The 23,359-nt window shown below is 44.1% G+C and overlaps 1 protein-coding gene across 3 annotated transcripts in view; it reads right to left on the bottom strand.

Annotated features, from left to right (window-relative positions):
• The window catches only part of pcdh15b (protocadherin-related 15b), a 248,948-nt gene that overhangs the window by 82,246 nt on the left and 143,343 nt on the right, over positions 1-23,359 (bottom strand). For all 3 annotated transcript variants that reach the window (XM_056245931.1, XM_056245929.1, XM_056245930.1), the window contains exons 19-21: positions 23,072-23,200; positions 4,198-4,503; positions 3,325-3,552 (exon numbers count right to left, since the gene is read on the bottom strand). In XM_056245931.1, the coding sequence (XP_056101906.1) occupies positions 3,325-3,552; positions 4,198-4,503; positions 23,072-23,200 (663 nt within the window). The remainder of the gene's footprint in view (positions 1-3,324; positions 3,553-4,197; positions 4,504-23,071; positions 23,201-23,359) is intronic.

Here is a 23,359-nt window from a genome sequence, read left to right as displayed (position 1 = left end):
ACAAAAACCACAAGGATCTCAAAGAGGGTGACAGTATTTTAACTGACATCCTTTACTCTAAATTCAACTACTAAAACTAAAAATGCAAGTAAATAAAACACAATTTATATAACAGAGTTAAATGTAATGATTAACAACAGCATTAAACTAAACACTTCACTTCAAATACTACCTTAAATCGCTGAATTGTTTTTGTGAACTTTAATTTATTTAAACAGTCAAAATTCACTAAATGTGCTAAATTACAATTTAGGAGAGAATATTTATTATTGTGTGAAGTCCCTTTACTGTAATTATGTGTGTGAACAGATTGTGACATAAAAAAGGCAATGTAGCACTTTGAAATACTACCCTGAAACTTGTTGGTAAAAAACAAAATGTTATGCAAAACAAAATCCAAAACAAAATGTCATGGTACAAAACTTGCTATCAATGCTTTTATTATAATCAACTAATTACAGTAGTCAACATTTGAATTGGATCAAAAAAGTTCATCAAAGTTGTCTCAAGACAAAAAAAAAAATCTAACTTGAAACAGCTCAACAGAACAAATATTTCAAGTGGTATCCCCAAATTCAATTGAAAATGCAACTTTTAATGACTCATACAGTCTCAAAATTATTCAACTCATGGCAAGCATCTTTAGTATTTAGTAGAACACCTGCTGCAAACGAGATGTATAACCAGACACCATTTCTGGCAGTGTTTCTGGGGGAATCTTAGCCCATTCCTCATGAGCAATTGCCTCCACTTCAGTAATTTTCTTGGGTATTCTATTCTAACTGCCTTCTTCAAATCCCACCATATAATATCTATGAGTTCAAGACAGGTGACTTTGATGGCCACTGTATAATCATCCAGATTTTCGTCCTGCAACCAATGCCTTGGTGGAATTTGAGGTATGCTTGGGATCATTGTCCTGTTGGAAGGTCCAATGATGGCAAAGCTTCAGCTTCCTCACTGATGGCATGACGTTTTCTCCTAGGATTTCTTGATCCTTCAATTAATAAATTTTGTCTTCCACACTCTGCAGGTTTCCAGTGCCAGAGGATGCAAAGCAGCCGCAGAACATCACTGAGCACCACCATGCTTAACTGTAGGCAGTGTGTTCTTTTCAGCATATGCTTCATTCTTCTTCCTCCAGACATACCGCTGATCCATAGGGCCCAAAAGTTTTGTGTCATCACTCCACAGAATCCAAAAACTTCTGTGGCTTATTTATATGATTTTGAGCAAATTGGAGCCTACTTGTCTTAAGCTTTTTGGTCAGTAGTGGCACATGTATGTCTGGCATGTAAAACCAGGTAATGTAACCACTGTTCCTTTGTTCTTTTGAACATTTAGTGCCTTCGCTATCTTTTTGTATCCTGTTCCTTGTTTGTGAAGGGCGATGATATCTTCTCTTAACTTTTTGGACCATTCTTTTGACCATATTTCTAACATGCAGTCCAAAGTGACACTCAACAAACCAAGCCAGTTCAGATATTTCATGTATTCTAGCTCAAGGACACCTGGTGCAACTAATGAAGCCCTTGATTAGTTACATCAGGTGTGCTTGAGACAACACCTGTTTTGCAGATTTGTGAGGGATTCTATTCAGAGGGTTGAATAATTTTGAGAGTGAAGAAGTCATTAAAAGTTGCATTTTCAGTTGAATTTGGGGAAACCACTTTAAACATGTGTTGTGATGAGCTATTTCAATTACTTTTGTTTGGTTTGCTCATTGCAAACTGCTGAAAGTCTGTAATTTTTGCCAATAAACCTGATTTGCAATGGGGGTTGTATAATTTTGATTATATATATGAAGAGTTCAGATGCAAATGCCTCTAAAAGCCATCTGAAATTTTCTTCTAAAATGATCATTTTTATCAAGCTCGTATATTTAAGTTCAATAATTTCACTTGAATGGCAAGAAAAATTACCCGTTAATTGTCATTTAAGTGAAATTACTGAATTTAAATATACGAGCTTGATAAAAATGATCATTTTAGAAGAAAATTTCAGATGGCATTTAGAGGCTTTTGCATCTGAACTCTTCATATATATATATATATAGGATGCACCGATAAAAAAAATACTGTACCACCACAACCATCTCTTCTATACCCACTTAACCGACAGCAGCATTTCCAGTGAGAGCTAATTGACATTCATCCTGTGTAGAACGTACAAATCAGCTACTTACACAACAGAGGTCTTGTGGACCTAATGACCATTTCAGACAAAATACAGGGTCTATCTGTCAGTGTCAACAGGGTCTAGGAGTGGCTATGGAGAACAATCACAGGATGGCAACATTTAGGGATATCCCCTGCTGAAAAGACCAGCTTAAACCAGTATGAATCTCCGTGTTTGCCAGGTTAGAACATTTGGCATGAAGTGGTTTGGTTGGATACAGATAAGGGCTTTTCACAATGCCCTAAACCCTGGGTTGCCATCACTCTAAACCCCACTTTTAACACAGGGTAAAGGGAAGAGGGGCTACGAAACCCTTCAGAGAAGGGTTAGCACTGCTTTTGTGGTGTCAAACGTGTACAGTTTGAAGCGGTGCGGTGTTAGAATGTTACGCCTAGATTTCTTTGCAACCAATAGCCAATCATGCGCCTTGTATTTACATGATTGGGACAGTCATGGAAGCACTCTATGTTGTATAAACGGTATGTTTCAGTTGAAGGGAAAATGTCAAACGATGACAAAACACGGCAATTGGAGTTAAAAATGAAGTATGAAGTTTCTGCGACACTAGTGGCACCTAGCTGAATTACGAAAATACAGCATATTTAGCAAACGCCCCTTTTGCACCTAACCCAACTTAAAGACTAACATAAATGGGATACTTTTAGTTGTGTTGCTATGTCACGAGTCAAGTCACCTTTATGTATACCTTTACCTTAACGAATGGCATACTAAAGAAGTCAATGACCAAAAAACTGGGTTAAGATAATGTATTTTAACATTTAAAAAATCTTACATACTTCACTTTTAAGAGGCAGTTTCATTCTTAGATTAATAGTCCGCAAAGTCCATTGAGGATAAACAACAGTTGGAAATATTTTAATAGGAGGATGTGCAATCAATGACACTGACACCACAAATATACAAATAAGAATGTTAACCTAGGGTTTAGGAATGTACAGTGTGAAACGTCAGCATATGAATACCCAGGATATATTGGTAACCCCAGGTAAATCATGAGCAGTGGGAAACGTGAAGCAAGATAACCCAGGATTTCATTTACCCGGATGTTTAGAATGACCCATGGTTAAATGGTTAATCTCTAAAGACTAGTCAGGAATTTGAGGGACATAATTGAGACTCTCTTACCAATACAGTGATGGTAACAGAGGCCAACCCCGGGGGCATTTTACCGCTTCCGCCATCCACAGCCTCCACCACAAAGGTGCGTGTTGTCCCATTAGGTAAGAGTTTCTCGAAATCAAGTGAGTGAAGCACCATCAGCTCTCCAGTGAGGGGGTTCACTGCAAACAGCTCTCTGGCCTCCTTGGTCCTGATACGGTATGTGACGTTTGCATCCAGATCGGGGTCCAGTGCCTGCGTGAGACAATCATTAGGATCAAAACACGAATGAGTAATTCTACTCTCAGCATTAATTAAACTCTTACACTTTTTCTGAATAAACCAAATGACCGGGTTACATTAATGATTAAAATGAATCCTGTAGTGACCCTGAAGCAATGAGTAAATTAGAACTGGCAGCAAGGCACAGAGCAGCTGGATATCACAAATTCACCATCACGTCAAGCTGAACAACATACCAGAGGACACAGGCCTTTGGATGTTTCTATGAGGCAGAGTGTAGGTTCTGTGGACAAAATTGTGCCTAGTCTTATACTGTAACAGTGGTTATCAAATGGTGGGTAGAAAGTGCAAAAATAGACAGCAATCTTCTGATTGAGTCACAGACAGCAGCGAAAACCATTGCTAAATGCAAATGATAAAATGCAACTAACCATACAATCCAACCGGTTTCAAATTAACAAGCTATGTATTTCAAATAAATTAACTTTAAGCCAAGAATACCTTTACAAATGTAAAACATGTCTGACTTGTCAAGTTAAGACATAACATTAGGAAATAAATGTTTTCCAGAGGCTAATTTCATGGAATCATCTGGCCGTGTTTGATGTGTTGAATATGCATGTGCAGTGTGTGTGTGTTTGCCTGTGTATAACTTACACTGATATTGAGAATGACCATGCCCACTGGGCTGTTTTCTGCCAGTGTGACGTGATAGGCAGGCTGGGAGAAGACTGGGCTGTTGTCATCCACGTCCAGCACTTTGATGGAGAGTGCAATGGTGGTCCGACGAGGGTCCTTGGCCCCATCCGAAGCCTCCACAACCAAATCATACTGAGCCCTCTCCTCACGGTCCAAGGGCACAGCTGTGAAGATGCTGCCGTCTGTGCTGATCCTGAAGAGATCTGTGTGACTGACCAGCCGGTAACGGACCAGCCCGTTAATGCCCAGGTCCAGATCAGTGGCCTGGATGTGGAAACACACACACATATACACATTTACCATATCAAAAAGAAGACATAACTACACCGAAAAAAATAATGTGGATACCTGGACATCACACTCATATGTGAAATTGAATTTTTAACTCTTTCAGTCATTTTACTGGATTAGGATTCTTTATTTTAGGAATCTTTATAAAGGACTGTGTTGCAAACATCAAAATCAACATTGGTCGGTGAAAACTTTGAACATATTTTCTTTGTATTTTCGTCAGCTAAATAAAGGTTAAAGAGAATTAACAAATCACAGATTCTTTATTTTTTTTTATTTTTTTTTTGCATTTTACAAAATGTCTTAACTTTTCTGGATTTGGCTTTGTATTATTTTAAATCTTACTGACCGCAATCTTTTGAAACTATTTTTCTACTATATAAATTTTGAATACACTTTAGGTTCAATTTGGTAAAATTAACAAATGCATTAGGTATCATGGACTAACAATGAACAATACTTTTACAGCGTTCAATTTTGTTATTACTAGGTTATTACTAGTACACGTTAAAATTTCATGTTAAATAATTTAACAATAGTTAAAATTATGAACAACAAATTGTTAAATAAATTATATTATGAAGTAACGGTTAATATTACAAATAAACATGAATTAGTAATGAACAATAGAATATTAGATAAATATCAAATGCAAATATTGTTACCAAGGAAAGTGTTACCAAAATTGCCATAGATTTCTCTCATATTTTCATGTTTTCATTGACTGTGGGATGCCTGCCACACACAGAGAGAAATACCCTGTCCATATGGCTGTGAAAATATAACCTTAATTTATAATTTCAACACGTCACCACGTCATCGAACCACATACAACCCTAGAGACACCTGCTTCATCAGCGGGGTGATGAGACAATCAACAAAAACAACAGCAAGATTTGTGACTCCCTGCAGTGGCGCACACAGGTGCACATGTTGTTCTTTGATATTCTCATGGCAATTATCCACACTCAGCTCACAGACACCAATAAAAAGTCATAAAAAATCATAACGGTGAAGAAATAGTTCACCCAAAAAAGAAAACTGTCATACATTCACCCTCACGCAGTGTACACAAATCAAGTACTTAAGTAAGAATCCCTTAATAAAATATTACTCCAGTAAAGTACTCCTTTTTCATTTTAATTGAGTTAAATGTCCTTTTTTTATTATAAACAGATGTCTCATAGGGTAAAATGATTTAACATTTTAAGAAGAATGCTGCACAAACATACTTGTTTTATATAATTTGAAACTGCTATGGCAGTGGAGAAGATGCATGGACATTAATTTTCCTTATTTTAATGTTATGTTAAGTTTTTACCCAAGACCTACCCTGTTCAGACACAATATGGCCCACATTCAAGCATTTCATACAATGGGCTTAAACAGCCCACCCTTTTACAGCTGATTTAGTTCACAAACAACTGACAGTCGAGACCTAAATATGATTTTCATATATAATAAAAAAACTTACATTTGGAATTAGTAACTTATAGTAACTTATATTAGTAATGCCATTGTAACGCACTGGCTGTAGTAACACACCACGAAGAAGATAAAGATCCACAACAGTCTTTAATAGTATCTACAGGTATATATCCAAACAGAGGTAGGCAAGCAAACATAACCATAACATTGACGAGACCTGACAAAGACAAATCAACTGAACTGAACTTAAGTAGGGGAGATGAAAAAACAATGAAAAAATCTAATCAGTGACCATGACGACAGACAAGGCAGGGAGAAACGGTGAACGAAAACAAACAGACCCTGCGTCTCAATGTCCATACTATCCATCCTAAACAGTATGTGAGATTAAAATAAGTGTGTCCCAAAGCATAGTATGTTGAAAAGATTATGCCAGAAGTCCCCAGATGGTCTACTATTTCCGGTAGATTTTTGAAGTGTGGATCCGTGCTCACTCTAAAGGCTAATATTGCCCACAACCCACTGCGCTTTGGAGGAGGAACTACAAAGTGTTAAAAAACGTCTCAGTTACGTATGGTAACTCTCGTTCCCTGGAGGAGGGAACGGAGGCGTACATCATGACTGACGAATAGGAATCTCGCTAGAGAGGCCAATCTACTTTAAGTGAAACTAAACGAGCCAATGCACATTGGCGTGCAATCATTTGCATCAGCTGATCAGCCTCGTAGCACGGGTATATAATGAGCAGCAGTGCGATTGAACTTCAGTTTTTTGCTGAGGAGCTGAGCCGATGAGCTGGCTGCCCAGGCGGGTCGCAGCATATGTGGCGACGGGACGTATGTCTCCGTTTCCTCCTTCAGGGAACGAGGGTTCCCATACGTAACTGAGACGTTCCCTATCAGTCGGTCACTCTCTGTGTACGTCGTGACCGACGAATAGGAATCCCAACCAAAGCGCCACAGCTGCTGACCCCATCCAGCGCCCTGTGCGAGCCTCTTGCCCCTTCTTGCCTGCAAGGACAATAGGAGAGGGCTTACACAGAGTGTATCTGTCACTGTTGTTCCGTGATAACCCATACAGTGAGATTATTGGATAACACTGGGAAAGCGTGTACTTTCTGTTAGGAAGGAGAACACTGTGAAACCCACATTCTTCCCCGATGGAGTTATGTGCCGATATACATATGGACTAACCCGAAGGTTGTACTGCATATGAAATACTGGGTGACTTAGCCCAAGGGAAAGACACGGGCTTCCGTTTAGGAGCAGCCCTGGAAGAAATACACATATGGGATCCCCGCAGGGTCACACATATGGGACCCAGCCTAGACCCGGTTCTCAAGGATTCAACGGATAAAAGTCAGGCGCCGGACGCTCCGCCACGTCCGGGCAGAGGGTGTTGGAGGACTCAACAGGTTTTTCACTCTGTCCGCAAGACATGGGCATCAGCTGCTCTCACTGTAGTGGAGTGGATGGCCCGAAACTTGGGGGGACGCCGGGCAAACTGAATCGCATTGCCAAGTCTGATGGTCCGAATGAGACAGTGAGACGGACTGGGGAGCGCTAATCAGGCTCACAGAGACCGTACAAGCGGGACCAAAGGGACCGTAGGCGTACCCGCAGTGAGGTGGAACACAGGGACGCGGGAGGCGTTAGTGGACTCTCTCTGGGAAGCGGCCCGTAGTGGGGTCTGAGTGTGCTGTGCAACACTTACCTGGTTCCACGGTACAGGAGGCGGATTGGGTTCGTTCTCGAACTGCACGCTGCTGCCTGCTGGTGATAGAAGAGGCGGATGAGAGTGGTGAAGATTCTCTCCTACCACTGCTCTCCGGGCCCTCTTCGGACCCAGAGATGGAAGAAACTGCTCTTTTATTGAAAATTTGGCCAGCGGCAGAACACAAATAAAAGGGAACAAAGGAATTTCCACCCGGCCCTCTTCCACCAGGGGGAGGGAGTGGTGCGGTCACTATCTCCTGGAGAGCAGTCCCATCCATCTCCGGGTCGCCCGTTCTTGGAGCCGCTTACCCCTGGCTTTGCCGCCCTTCTTGGCGGGGGCCAGGACGGACGGGGTGGCCTGCCTGTGACTGGCTCCTCGGCGCCGCTTAGGTGGAGGCTGCTGCTGCGGCGCAGGAGAGGGGGCAGTTCACAGGAGGACGCCCTCGGTGGCGAGCAGACCGAGGGGCCGCAGGCGATGGGGTGGAGGCAGTAGCTGACGGTCGCGGCAGGATGTGTCTGATCGCCTCAGTCTGATTTTGTACAGCCGAGAACTTCTGGGCGAAGTTCTCGACCGCATCGCCGACGAGGCCGGTCTGGGACACGGGGGAGTTAAGGAACCTGACTTTGTCGGTCTCCCTCATGTCAGCCAGACACAGCCAGAGATGGCGTTCCCGGACCACCATAGTGGACATCGCACGGCCCACTGACAGCACAGTGACCTTCGTCGCATTTGCAATTACAATGTGGACTTTTATAAAGATCAGTTTTGCCATTAACTTTAAAATACATCATTATGCATTAATATGAGGAGAGTTCTCTGCATGAAAGACCTGTGACTGCAGATCAAAGTGCTTCTGCATTTCTCTCCGATACAGTAGGAAATTAAATGAAATTAAATGTGGAGGATTTTATCTTTGACAAGATGATTGACAGGTCAGTTTACGTGACAGGATCCGAGTAACTAAGCGACAGAGAGCAAGCGTTAAAGACGTAATTGTATGACGTGATAGTACCGTATGTCCCAAAGCTTGTCTACTCTTCTGCTACACACTCAAAAGTATCTACATTTTCTTCACAAAAAGAGTACATACTTTTAGGGCATAGTATAAGTAGGCGAATTGAGACGCAGCAAGAGTCTTTGGTGGAGTGACAGCCATTAGTCGCGCGTGCACTCGAGTTATGAGGAGCTCCGGTTCTTGGGTCATTTTTGAGTCTGACTTGTGAATTCTGTGAATTGTTAACTGGAGACCACTGCCATTATGTCATTCCAAACCCATATGGCAAGCTTTCAAACTTCAAAAAGGATGCAAAAGCACCATAACATAATTATAAAATTAGCCCGCATGACTCCCTGTTTGTTATCTTGGAACTTGAAAGCCTCATTCACTTTTATTATATGGAAAAGAGCAGCCCGGATTTTGTTCAAAAACTTTCCTTTTGTGTTTCATGGAAGAAAGAATGTCATATGGAATGGCATGATCAATGACAAATAGACCATCAATAAAGTGTCTCTTCCTCTCTGTGGTCTTTCAAGTTTCTCCATTTAGACAAGTCTTAAATTTAATGGCATCAAACAAACTACCAACTGTGCTATGCACTTCTTATCCGTTCAGCCCTTGAGAATGAAAGCACCTCATTGACACTCAGGCAAAGGGCTTTTGTTTCTGATAAGGCCTGAAACAAAGTGCTCAAAGACCCCCTGCGATAAATTTTATAGACATAGATAGAGCGAGCACTGTCCTTCGCCAAAGGGTCGGACCCAAACTCATTTACTACCGTCAAAGCTGAAACCCAGAAGAGGCCAAGATGGCGATGACGCAGTCAATAACAGACTCAACCCTTTGACAGACAGGCCTTTGAAGAGCCATATTTTCCATGTTTAAATGAACAGAATCAGAAAAATCAAGCTCTACATGTATTAGTGAAGGGATTTAAGCTTCACGCAATGCTTGCTTCAAATGTTCCTTTCATTTTCCCTCCATTCGTGTGCGTTACAGAGAGGTCTTCTATTATTTGAGGTGTTTCAAATGTAATTTGGAGAGATACATGCTTAGAAAATGTTAGTGACATAGAGAAAGTTTTAGCATGTAGTAACTGAAGTGGTGACAATGAGCTTTCTAAAGCCAAACAAGCTTGTCAAAAGTAACAGTAAAAGTGGGTATACAATGGCTGTTAAATAAAACGAATCGGTTACCTAACGTAACCTCGGTTCTCTCTAGAAGAGGGAACGAGTATTGCGTAAGCTAGCTTACGCTGCGGGAAAGATTCATCTTTGCTGAGATATTGAAGCTAAAAATTATTTCATAATTTGTATCCATACACAACGCAGTTCCTCTGCGGCAGACCTAGAGCAGGCTAGCTAGCAGCTCATTGGTTCGCTCAGAGAGAACTGCTTAAGCCTATGGGAGAGCGGGGCTGAACCCGCTTCCAATGAGAGGCGCCCGCGCGCTCATTGCGTCATGGCCCACCAGAATGGGCGTGGCTATGGTGTATATAACAGTCTCTCCCAGGCTTATATGTTAATTTATTTCAGCGTGAAGCGAAACGCTAGTAGCGCAAGCACGGCCGGGAACGCAATACTCGTTCCCTCTTCTAGAGAGAACCGAGGTTACGTTAGGTAACCGATTCGTTCTCTTACGAGAGGTTCTCTCGTGTGGCGTAAGCTAGCTTACGCTGCGGGAACACCTGGTCAACGCCGTGCGCGCTATGAATCCACTCATGAATCCCAGGGTGATACCGGGGGATTTTTAACGTGGAGTGAATGTATTATGAGGCCGGCAGAGCGGGCACATGAAGTGTATACATAAGCATGTAAAAGGCCGGCAGAGCGGGCACATGAAGTGTATAAGCATTTAAGGAGAGCACAAGGGGCGAACCGGTTGTGTGAGGGACTCCCAGTAATGCAGCTTCTTAGGGAGCTGGTCGTTTAGACAGCTAGTAATTTTGCCTGCAAGGCGGGAACTTCCAAGTTGTAAAACCTGACAAAAGTGGACGGGGAGGCCCATCCCGCGGCCACACAAATGTCATGAATGGAAATTCCACAGGACCATGCCCACGATGAGGCCATGCCTCTAGTGGAGTGCGCCCTGATGCCCAGAGGGCAGGGCAGGCATTTAGATGCGTAAGCAGAGGCGATAGCGTCTACTATCCATCTAGACAGTGTCTGTTTAGAGGCGGCCAGACCTTTGGTGCGCCCCCCAAACGACACGAAAAGCTGCTCAGCGCGTCTGAACGCGGCAGCGCGCGTAGTGTACAATCTCAGAGCCCGCACCGGGCAGAGGAGATTGGCGTCGCGCTCACTATCGGATGAAGGCAGAGCCGATAGGGAAATAATCTGAGCCCTGAACGGGGTACCAATCGCCTTCGGGACATAGCCATGTCTAGGTTTGAGAATGACAACAGAATCATTCGGACCAAACTCGAGACACGCGGCGCTGGATGAGAGCGTGTGAAGATCCCCCACGCGTTTTACTGAGGACAGAGCCGTCAGAAAAACGGTTTTGAGCGAGAGGTATTTTAGGTCCACAGACTCGAGCGGTTCGAACGGGGGTGCTTTCATAGCTTCGAGAACTATAGAAAGATCCCAGATAGGAACCGAAGGGGGGCGCGGAGGGTTCATCCTCTTAGCTCCCCTGAGGAAGCGGATGACTAACTCGTCTTTGCCCAGGGACTGAGCGCGTCGGGGTTCAGAGAACGCCGCGACGGCTGCCACGTAAACCTTGAGAGTGGAGGGGGATCTGCCCTTGTCCAGCATCTCTTGAAGGAAAACAAGCAAAGACGGCACCTCGCATGACCGTGGGTCCAGATGTTTGTCGGTGCACCATTTTGAGAACACAGACCATTTAGACGCATAGAGCCTTCTCGTGGAAGGTGCTCTAGCCTGTATGATAGTGTTTCTTACTCCTTCTGGCAAATCAACGAATAGTCGTTGATCACCCATGCATGTAGCGCCCAGCGCCGTGGATGGGGGTGCCAGATCGTGCCGCGAGCCTGAGAGAGGAGATCTGCTCTGACTGGGATGGGCCACGGGGCTGTCTGCGACAGCTGAGTGAGCTCCGGAACCCAATTCTGACTCTCCCAACGCGGGGCTATGAGGAGCACCGAGTGGCGTGTGTCCCTGATCCTCTGAATTACCTGTGGTAGCAGAGCGATCGGAGGGAATGCATAGAGCGGGCGGCGAGGCCATTCCTGGGCTAGCGCGTCCTCGCTCCTTGAGGAAAATATTGGGCAGTGAGCGTTCTCTTCTGACGCGAAGAGGTCCACTTCTGCTCTGCCGAATAGCCGCCACAGTATTTGGACCGTTTGTGTGTTCAGGGACCATTCTCCTGAGGAGATGAGGTTCCTGGACAGTATGTCTGGGCCGTCGTTTAGATGGCCCGGCACATGCGTCGCTCTGAGCGAGAGCAGGCGGCTCTGAGACCAAACTAAAATGCGGTGTGTCAGTAGGAAGAGATTCCTGGACCTGACACCGCCCTGACGGTTGAGATAGGAGACCACAGCCATGTTGTCCGAACGGATCAGGACGTGGTGTCCCCGAATGAGCGGGAGGAAGCGCGAAAGCGCGTTCTCGACCGCAAGCATTTCCAGACAGTTTATGTGTAAGGGGCATTCCTGTGTCGACCAATGGCCGAAGGCCGGTGAGCCCTCGCAGACTGCACCCCAACCCGTGTTGGATGCATCTGTCGAGATGACTTTTCGGCGAGAAAAGGTCCCCATCGTGACGCCCTGTCGAAACCATTCTGCTACTGTCCATGGCTGCAGCGCCGTGAGACATGTCTGCGTAACTCTGATCAGCTGGCGGCCCGTGTTCCACGCGCGGTGGGGTACACGGCTGTTTAACCAAAGCTGAAGCGGACGCATGTGCAGAAGGCCCAGCTGAAGCACAGCGGAGGCTGAGGCCATGTAACCCAGCATCCTCTGAAAAGTTTTCAGAGGTGAGCGGGTGCCCATCTGAAACGAGGCGGCCAGTCGCTGTACACTGCGCGCGCGCTGTGTAGACAGGCGAGCCGTCATCGTGACCGAGTTCAAATCTATTCCTAGAAAGGAAATCGATTGACTGGGTTGAAGGGAGCTCTTTGTCCAGTTGACAAAGAGGCCCAGCGTTTTCAGATGGTCGAGGAGAACTGCGCGGTGCGACAGAAGCTCCGTCTGTGATTGGGCCAAAATCAGCCAGTCGTCCAGATAATTCAATATGCGCAGCCCCTGGCTCCGCAGGGGGGCGAGCGCCGTATCCATGCACTTCGTAAATGTGCGGGGCGCCAGAGATAAGCCGAACGGGAGAACGGCGTATTGATAAACATGACCCTCGAAGGCGAAACGTAAGAATGGCCTGTGACGGGGATTTATCTGGATCTGAAAATAGGCGTCTTTCAGGTCTAGAGAGATGAACCAGTCCCCCTGGCGCACCTGCGCGAGGAGTTTCCTGGTAGTGAGCATTTTGAACGGTCTCTTCATGAGCACTTTGTTCAAAGACCTGAGATCTAAAATCGGTCTGAGGCCGCCGTCTTTCTTGGGAACCAGAAAATAACGGCCGTAAAACCCCGACTCGGTCATAGATGGTGGGACTCTCTCTATGGCGCCCTTTTGCAACAGCGTCGCAATTTCTGAGCGGAGCGTGCCGGCGGCCAGCGGGCTGACAGTAGATTCGAGCCGCGCGCGCGCACGAGGCGGGCGGCGGCGAAACTGAAGCAGATAGCCGTTCTTTATAATGCTTAGCACCCACGGGGAAATGCCTGGAATGGCTTCCCACGCTTTGGAGCATGCGGCTAGTGGCCGAATGGCTATATCGCCCTGATTGCTGCACATAGCGGGCTGGACAGAGTGTGTGGGCGCGCTTTGAATGTGTGTGGCAACGGGATTTGCACTCAGAGAGGAGTCTATGGGCCGTGAAACAGAGCGAGCAGAGAGGGGACACGCGCACGAGCTCGTGGGCGTGTTTATGTTCTCTGATATTAGAGCGGGCTGTGCCCGTTTCATGTGATGGGGCTCTGATAGAGACACGGGGTATGTTATGCTTGTGTGTATGGGTGAGCACATGATTGTGGGCACGTTTTCTACACAACTGGCAAATTTTCTCTTTTTGAGATTTCTCTGGGTAGCCGTAAAAACGGCTTTTTGTCGCTCGCAAGCGGGCTGGGACACCGGCTTGTTTGTGGCGGTCAACACTACAGCAGTCGGCGAAATAACGAGGACTGGCAGAGGGCGAAGCTTTGACGGCGGTCCGGCCGCAGCGGGAGAGCACCGTCGTTTTCTTGACTTTGCTAGGCAGACTTCTGATGATCAGGGTTCAGCGTGATCTTAGGTCGCGGGCCTCGTGGGGGCGGCGGTCTGCGGCGGCTGTCAGAGCGAGAGCGAGGGCGGCCGCCCTGTCTGCGCTGGGCTGTTTGAGTCTGCGGAGGGGGGCGCTGTGGTGGAGCTCTGGCAGGAGGCTCGCGAGAGCGGCCCGCGGAAGATCTAGCGCGGCGGGGCAGAAACAAATTCATCGCCTGAGTAGCTTTCTGGACCTCAGAAAAGCGATCGACGATTCCCGTGACAGCAGATCCAAAAAGGCCCGTCGGGGAGAGGGGCGCGTTAAGAAACGCGGCGCGCTCAGAATCTCCCATGTCGGCGAGCGTGAGCCATAAGTGTCTCTCGGCAACACAAAGGCTGGCCATGCATCTCCCCAGAGCTTGTGCGGCGGCTTTAGTGGCGCGAAGGGCGAGGTCCGTAGCACTTCTCAGATCCGTGACAGCGGGGGAGGGGTTTCTACCGCCTTCGGCCCACTCACGGAGAATATCGCTCTGTAATACTTGTAGGACAGACATTGAATGTAGCGCTGCGGCGGCCTGACCGGCGGCGGCGTAGGCGCGAGCATGAAAGCTCGAGGTCGCTCTGCAAGCTTTCGAAGGAAGCGTGGGGGAAGAGCGCCATCTGGCAGAGGGCGGGCAGAGGTGTGCGGCGACCAAGTCCTCGACGGGCGGCATGGCTGAGTAGCCTTTCTCGGCGGCTCCGTCCACCGAGCGCAGCGAGGCGGATATATCAGAGCGGTTTCTAGCCGAGAGCGGGGCATTCCAGGACTTCGTCAGCTCTGCGTGAAGTTCAGGCAGGAATGGAGCGGCCCGGTTGCACGCGGGGGTCGAGCGCCGATGAAAAAAGCTGCCGTCCATCCGGTTCGGGGCCTGCTCGGGTGGAGGAGACCACTCGAGACCGAGGCGTTCGACGGCCTGTGAGAGGAGGCGCATTAGTTCCTCCTCTATCCCGGCGCGGATCCCCGCCGATTCTCTCGTGGATCCGAGAGATGACCATTCTTCACTGTCAGAAGCGAGCAGTGAACAGGAGTCCTTCTCTTCCGCGGCGTCATCGGAAGCGACAGAGCGGCCACTCGGCGGCAACTGTATGTCCGGCAGGGGCGGGGAGGGAGAGCGGGAAGCGGGAGGCGGCGGCGGCGGCCCGCATTGTTCCGCTGGGGGCTCCGGCGGCCTCTGGGAGCGGCGTTTTTTCTTACGCGGCGAAGAGGAAGGCGGCGCGGGAGCGGATTTTGCTGCCAGAAGTCGTGCCCGCAGGGACGACAACGGCAGGCTCTCACAGAAGTCGCATCCTCCATCCGCGAGGGCGAGTTCTGCGTGCTCGAGTCCCAGGCAGAGAGCGCAGATGACATGGCGGTCTCCGTCCTCGAGACGAGCGCGGCAAGAGCCGCAGGAAAAACGAGACATCTTTAAAAAGACGCTCGGCTCTTTTAGATATAATAGAGAAGGATACAGTCGTCGGATGGCGCTAGCTTGCAGGGCGGCTGAAGGTGGCGAAGACGGCCGGCTTCTTCAGGGTCCGGGAGCTCGCTAGAGTGATGCCTTCTCGACGGCGACGGCTTTTCTCAGGACAGCAGAAGCGTGCAGCTTGCTGAAGATGAAATGAATCAACATATAAGCCTGGGAGAGACTGTTATATACACCATAGCCACGCCCATTCTGGCGGGCCATGACGCAATGAGCGCGCGGGCGCCTCTCATTGGAAGCGGGTTCAGCCCCGCTCTCCCATAGGCTTAAGCAGTTCTCTCTGAGCGAACCAATGAGCTGCTAGCTAGCCTGCTCTAGGTCTGCCGCAGAGGAACTGCGTTGTGTATGGATACAAATTATGAAATAATTTTTGGCTTCAATATCTCAGCAAAGATGAATCTTTCCCGCAGCGTAAGCTAGCTTACGCAATACGAGAGAACCTCTCGTAAGAGAACAACTGTTATGTTTTCAGTAATAAAATACTTTCTCCAATCTCAGTTGAATATACAGAGAAAACTGTAAGTAAACCATAAAACAGCTGCTTTCACATGTAACGTTCCATTAACCGATGCTCAGAATATGATGTTTTAAGAAACACATTGCTAACGTATGTTTTGCAGGTGATTATGAAAAAAGAAGATCATTTACTGTGTTTTATACACCTGGATCAGCAAATGTTTTCAGAAACAGGTATTATTATCGTTAAATATAGGAACTTTTGAGTCACTGATGCATTTTATGTGCATAAAAGTAAATGTGTATCATTATATTTGTGCATATCCACCACATTTGCATGAAATTATATATCTATATCTCTGTGAAATCAGCGTTCTCGATTTTCACAAAGCGGACATTCACATCACACAAGTGCAAGTTCGTTGCAGTTTTCCAAACAGTAAGTTGAAATTGATAACTCAATCAACCAGCAGCAATATGGCAAATGTAGTTTTCTAATAGTAGTAGTAGTAGTAGTAGTAGTAAGAAATCTTTTTCTTTCTTCTGCTGCTCTAAATTAATTATTACTATTTATTTGTTATTCATTATTTTGAAAATTTTAGGTTAGGTGCCCTCTGGAAAAAGGCAGAAAAGTGGTAGGAAAACAAACATGAAACAAAGATATCATTAAGGAGACGGCAGAACTTCCTGTGCGTTCTTTATCACATGCTAAGGTAAGCAAAAGCTGGTAATGAAAGCATTCATCTTCTCAGCAATCAATCGAAAGTTAATTAAACTTGAATATAGGGCACAGCAGAAATGCCACACGATGCATGCTCGTGTGTGGGCACATCTTGTGATGCTTGTCTTGTAAAAACACAGAAGGAGGTGATAAAGAATGCAAATTTTTAATTAGCGTTGTTATTTTTTAAGGAGTACCCCACTGGAATGAATGTTCTTACACATCTCACCTGTCTCTGTCACGGCCCAAGACAATAGACATGTTAACATTGTTTCTGCAATCAGAAGACTTTGCACTGACCACCGCATGAAACTAAGCAAACTAACCTGGTTGTGGGCTCACTAGCTTTGAAGGAGGACGACTATTAAGAAGTTTTCAAGTTTGTTCAAGGCATTTCACTCCTAAATGCTTTTAAAATCAAGAAATGGGGAACACTGATGCTCTATAAAGTCAACTTGACATCTTAATTATTTTGGATTTCGTCTGACACGATAATGCACTTTTTTGGTCTTTGTAATCGTGGCAAGCAGGTGATTGATAATAATGACTTGCTCTACTACTTGCTCTACTAAAACAACTTTCTTTTTCGGCTGTCATCACAAATTTCTTTTACTTTTCAGCCTCTTTCTTCCAAACACCTGAATCCATTCCATCATGTCCTACTTTTCACAATCCAATCAATTTAAACAAAATCTAGTCATTTTCTTCTCGTTGAATATACTGTTTCACTAGGTAAAACTTCAGATTATGCAAGTAAACAGGTTGTGAAAGGCGTTTCACATTGACTTTAAGAAGGATCCTTGCGCTATCAGGCAGATAATGGCTCAAAGACAAGTTCTAACTATCTTTTCTAATTAGCATTCATATTTCACACTACTTTGTAGCATCTCTGATAACAACATTAGCCCACTTATTTGTCTCACAGCTGCTTTGAGTTTAAATCATTATTAGGCATATTGACGGAATGCAGACATGCACATCAAAGAGAAGACCGGCAGAAAATGAAGGTGTCTGCTTCTGTCCACATCAATACGGCAAGTACACGAAATCATAAAAAGCTTTCTGATGAAAAACAAGTACAAGAGTCTAGACAGCAAGTCAACTGACAAGCACTCCGACCACAGACAGTGAGGCAGGACTGTCTGGCCTGAACTTAACCAACTTCAAACTAGTTTAAATTCCCCATGCTGTGGCTTATTTGGAATCATTTGAAGTGAGCACGTCGGCCAGGTGTAATATCTACGGCGATGCAGGCTCTGCTGTGATAGCGCTGATAGAGCTCTTTGGGCATTTCTCTAATGATATGGAAACCTCTGCTGCTTTATGTTAGCCGTAGGGGATGTTTAGCTAGCGTTAAGCTTTGGACCATGTCCAACATGCCTCGCTGGGAGACGTGTCAGGAGCTCCAAATGAATTCAAGACAAGTGAGGGTTTGTAAATGAAGCTTGTCGTACTGCGGTGCACACATAACTATCAACTTGTCAAGAAGTGAACAATTAGGAAAAGCACTGGCGCTGTGCCATGATGGAATATGCCTGTGACAGTAGAAAAGAGTAGAGATTTTGATAAACGCTTTATACCGCAGTATAAATATTGGCGTGAATATCAGAGGGTGGGACTACTTCGTGTTAAATACACCTGAGAAAAAGGGAGTAAAATATGGAGTGGGATGTGGCCCAATTCAAGATGTGAAAGTGAGTTCAGTGATTGCGAAGCAAACAAATTATATTTTTCTATTGAGTTGTTCGGTAACACTTTACAATAAGGTTTCATTTGTTAACATTAGGTTTACATGCATCAAAGGTAAAAAAAACTGTTTCATTTTCTCACAATATACATTTGCACATCACCACATTTTCAATGCTTCTCAAACGACTTGTCAGATGAATCAATCTTTCCGCGAGCTACTCTGCTCTGATTGGCCAGACAGCTCAGTCTGTTGTGATTGGTCTACCGTGTACAACGCGTCGAAAACAAAAACGCCCATTGCCATAACAACGTCAGCTCTGTTTGTCCTGAGGCTTCCTACACCGTAAACTAAACACAGTAACGAACAATGATGTCGATTGTACCATATCAATGCGAGCGCGAGTCCGATGATGAAACATTGGAAGAACTATCAACCCGAACCTCCATCGCAAGGACGACTCGAGCAGGACGTTTCTCAGTGATACGCAACTCAGTTTGAGGTACATTATGAGATGTTCCAACTGTAATTCCTCATCATCAGCATTAACAAGTGTATGTCCATCAAACAAACCGATTATTTTACATAGGCTACTTATTTATTTACCGAGTATTTTTCTAATTTATTGCGGTGAACATGTGGAAACTGTATTAATAACAGTGCATTCAAATCAAGTCCCAAAATAATCAAATGAGATGAAGTAGCATTTATAAACCATTTACTTACCTGGATTATCCAAAAATGAACTTTAACACAAAGTTATTTAAAATATAAACTACTTTTCTTATATAAACATTTCCAGCCACCATTACCATCAAATCAAACAACACAGAATGATTTTGTGCTTATTTCTAGACAGCAGCAATCAAGCCCTGGAACATGGTCACCATCCATCTTATGAGGTGTAATGTATATTTATCAGACACAAAGTAGACATGTTTAAGGAACGCTCTGCTAATAAACAGTCTGCCAGCATTAGCCTGTGATTATTTTGATGACAAAGTGCGGCTCTATTAATCTAGACCACTAATTACAAGTCTCGCAGCTTAACAGAGCCCAACAAAGCTGCTCATTACAGGACGTCCCCGAAGGTAACAAATTATTTAAATTACATTTATTTAATTGGAAAATCATAAACAGTGGAGCGGGCAGGGACTTTGGCGGATAGGCTGCGGGTGTATGCCAGCTGGGCGATGGGAAAAGAGTGAGATGAGGGCTCAAGAGGGCAGAGGAAGACACTCCAGCTGCTGGCGTCAGGCCCAAACCCCAGCAGGCACTGATTAACACCGCTCATATGAGACCGCGGAAGGGATTGAAATACTCACATAGAACTGGGCAAAAGAACATTCATGCTCTGTGCACATAACTATGACAGAGCAACCACATGATTTGAGATTTCAAGTCTGTAACGCAAATGTGAATCACCAACACTGCCCAGGTACAAAAATAAAAAAATAATGAAAAAGAAGGTCAACGTGAGTATATTGGGGCTTTAATCTTAAGTATACGCAAAAGAAACAGTGATGATTGAAACAAATGGCACTTATGAGCATGATATGATTTATGTCAACATGATTATGGTCAATATGATATGATTCACAAACCACTCAAACCGATGATTTACTGTCTTACTCACTGTGTTGCTCAATATTTAGGATCAGGCAACATCTTAAAGGGATACTCCCCCCAAAAATGAAAATTCTGTCATCATTTACTCAAGTTGTTGCAAACCTGTATGAGTTTATTTCTTCTGCTGAACACAAAGGAAGATATTTTGAAGAACGATTGGAACCAAACAGTTGTGGGGCACCATTGAATTCCATAGTATTTTTTTTTTTCTACTATGGAAGTCAATGGTGCCAAAGTTCCAATCGTTCTTCAAAATATCTTCCTTTGTGTTCAGCAGAAGAAAGAAACTCATACAGGTTTGCAAAAACTTGAGGGTGAGTAAATGATGACAGAATTTTCATTTTTTTGGGGGGGAGTATCCCTTTAAGGGAAGACATTACAGGCAAAATCATTGTTTTTGTTCAAAATCATTGATCCAGAAATATCCAGTTCAGCAGCATTAACATACACCAAACTTTCCAGTTTTATTCCTATCTGTATTCTGAAGATATTTACAGATGGGTTTGTTAATATATAATTTGCCCGGAATATACTAGCTGTATTCCTAAAAACTCTAATACGTCAAAACGAAACAAGCATTTTGAACCTTTATCCAATGTTCAGATTTCTGTTTTTGAAATGTATTCAAATTAGTGAACATTTAATTAGATAATGCCTCATTTGCATATTTAAACATAACATTTCAGAAATACAAAACAGGCGTCTTAATGTACTATAATTAATCAACTGGAGAAAGTATGGTTAAATCTATTATTTAGAATTAAATGTCTTGCCTTAATGTGCGGACACATTTACCAAAAAAATGTTTGCGGGCAAAATCCAGTCACTTTAATAAGAACCATGCGAACAGGATTTTTGCGTGAGGGCGGAAGATATTTCAACACAGATTTTGCAACTTTGGTTGTTCAAGCGAACATGCCACATTGACCAAAGAAACCTCCTTGGTTAGAAAGTGACTTCTGAGTGAGCTGTGCTTTATATATCGCTACACTATTGACAACAGACAATGTGTTTTTGTCTGCAAACGTTTACAGATATGTTGCTAAAGTGACGGCACCTTGAGTCTACAGAATGATCCACAAATTTCAACAGAACTGGAATGCTACCATTCAGAAAGTTGTACACATTTGTTCATTATGTTGGTTCAGATCCCCAGTTTAGTATTCTCTTCTCTATTTAACACTTTTCACCCATATTCCAATGTCTTCTTAAAGGGACAATGTGTACTTTTTTATGTATTTTATTATTTAAAATCAATATTTTTATTCATAAACATGTCCTCAATGGTGTACAAATACCTCTGCCAATTATTTGACTTATCCACCATAAACGAAGAATTTATTATCTTTATATACATGGGACGGGTAGGTCCACAGAGGCTTCCATGTAGTTCCGCCATCTTGAAAAACTATAATAGCAGAGAGGGACAAAAAGTACTAGGCCAACGCGTTTCCACAGCGCATTTTCGTTCAGAGCCAGCGTGACGTAACTGAATGCAGCAGAACCGGAGGAGCAGAGCAGTGAGAGGCGCTTGTCACTGCCCCGGCAAGTTTAAAAGGCTGCATTGCAAATCCTCGTCGCCAGAAAAGTCCAAAATAGATCGTAAAAGGAAACGTGACCGGAGATTACAAAAAACACGAGTTAATGTCGGGAAAGCTTTTTCCAGGTGGATAGAGCTGGATGCAGGAGAAAGATTTCAAAAGAGACGCTGAAGTCCTGCTTTCTTCTCGACAGGTAAGTCAATGTTACAGTCTTAATTACAAGCTTTTGTTCATTGTTTGGTTGAGTACTTTATTTTATAGACAGATGAACATTTATAGTTAAAAGTTGATGATGATATCTAACAATGCACGTACTTCAGAAAATATAACGAATAAAGGAGGCATAACTACTTATTACAATAGTTCATGTTTTTTCACAGTCAGTAATTCATACTGTAACTTTCGTTTGTTCGTTGTGTCAAGATGCTGTTTGTTTGAAATAACAAACCTGTTCACCCTAAGGAACACTCGACGAAGTGCTATTAGAAGACATCCTGTCATAGCTTTTTGGCACATAATGGCTACCGTAGATGCAACGCGCATTTGAAAAAGCGAGGCGCTGGAGAGCACAGTTCGTTTGAAAGCAAAATACATTTTCACCGCTATGGGAGAAATTCCTACACAATGTCCCTTTAAGTCATTTAATTACTTTTTGTGAAGAACAGATGACTTTTTCACTAAAAACCTTGACTTCCAATTTAGGTTTGTTCATGAGATAATTAGTGTAGTTCAAATCAACGGTCAACATGATTGAAAGATTGGTTTTGTAAACTGGATAAACTGATTAATTGAAAAGATCCGACACAAAAGAGTCAAGATTGATTCATACCTTTTCAGTGAATCAATTGTTCATAAAACCAGTCTGAAAGATTCGAGAACCAGATTAAATTAAAGGATGACCTTTCCAACGTGTTTACGTAATGCGTGAAGTCGTGGATGGCACAGTGTTAGACGAGACAACCTCATTCCTCGGCTGGGATTGTGTAGAGCTCTTTGAATCTGCATTGAAAGCATTTGGACCTTCAACCCGTTGGTCCCTGTTGAAGTCCACTATATGGAGAAAAGTCCAATAATGTTTTCCTTAAAAACCTTAATTGATTTTCGACTGAAGAAAGCAAGACATGAACATCTTGAATGACATGGGGGTGAGAAAATGATCATGCATTTGAATTCTGAAGTGAACTTTTCCTTTAACAAGTTCAACTCACTGATTCAGTCTGGTAAATATCAGTTCTCAGTTAACAGCTCCATGGAGGTGATGATTCTAAATAACATAAATACTGGTCTGTTTCTCAAGGGGGGGAAAAAACATCAACAAACTTCAATAACAGGTGTAAAAGATGATTTTGCAATTTAGTTTTTCCTTTTCGGGTTTGGAGCGACATGAGGGTGAAAAAAAATCACTTTAATTTCTTGGTGAAGATACTCCTTTAAATCAACTATAAGATATAAGAGATCAGAAAGTTAAACTCTGAAGAGTAAACTTGTAGAGATTCACGATTTCCATCTGTGTTGACTCCAGTGGGCAGAAAACTGCTGCAGAGCAAATAGTCCGGAGATCAAACAGAGAGGAGAACAAGTATAAAGAATTTTGAAAGTGGTTGCGACCTTACCTTTACTTGACCCACAAAAGCATTTGCCTCTTCCTCTTGAACTGTGAGATTACGGGCCAGCAGAGGATCGAACTCAGGGTCATTATCATTGACATCAGTCACCACTATTTTCACCGTAGCAGTCGAGGTCTGAAAACAAGAGCCTTCAGGTTACTTCAATCGTTACATGGACGCCTCTAAATAAAAAAACTTCCACAGTTTCAGTCAGTAATCTAATGACGTCAACACATCTGAAACTCAAACCTTGTGTGCCTTTGAGTGATTGTTTTACTGTGGTAACAGACAGTG

Source organism: Rhinichthys klamathensis, unplaced genomic scaffold, assembly GCF_029890125.1.
Source record: "Rhinichthys klamathensis goyatoka isolate OS25496 unplaced genomic scaffold, OSU_Roscu_1.1 h1tg000035l_1, whole genome shotgun sequence".
NCBI lineage: Eukaryota > Metazoa > Chordata > Actinopteri > Cypriniformes > Leuciscidae > Rhinichthys > Rhinichthys klamathensis.
The sequence above is the reverse complement of the archived record's forward strand: the minus strand, read 5'-3'. Positions and strand labels throughout refer to the sequence as shown.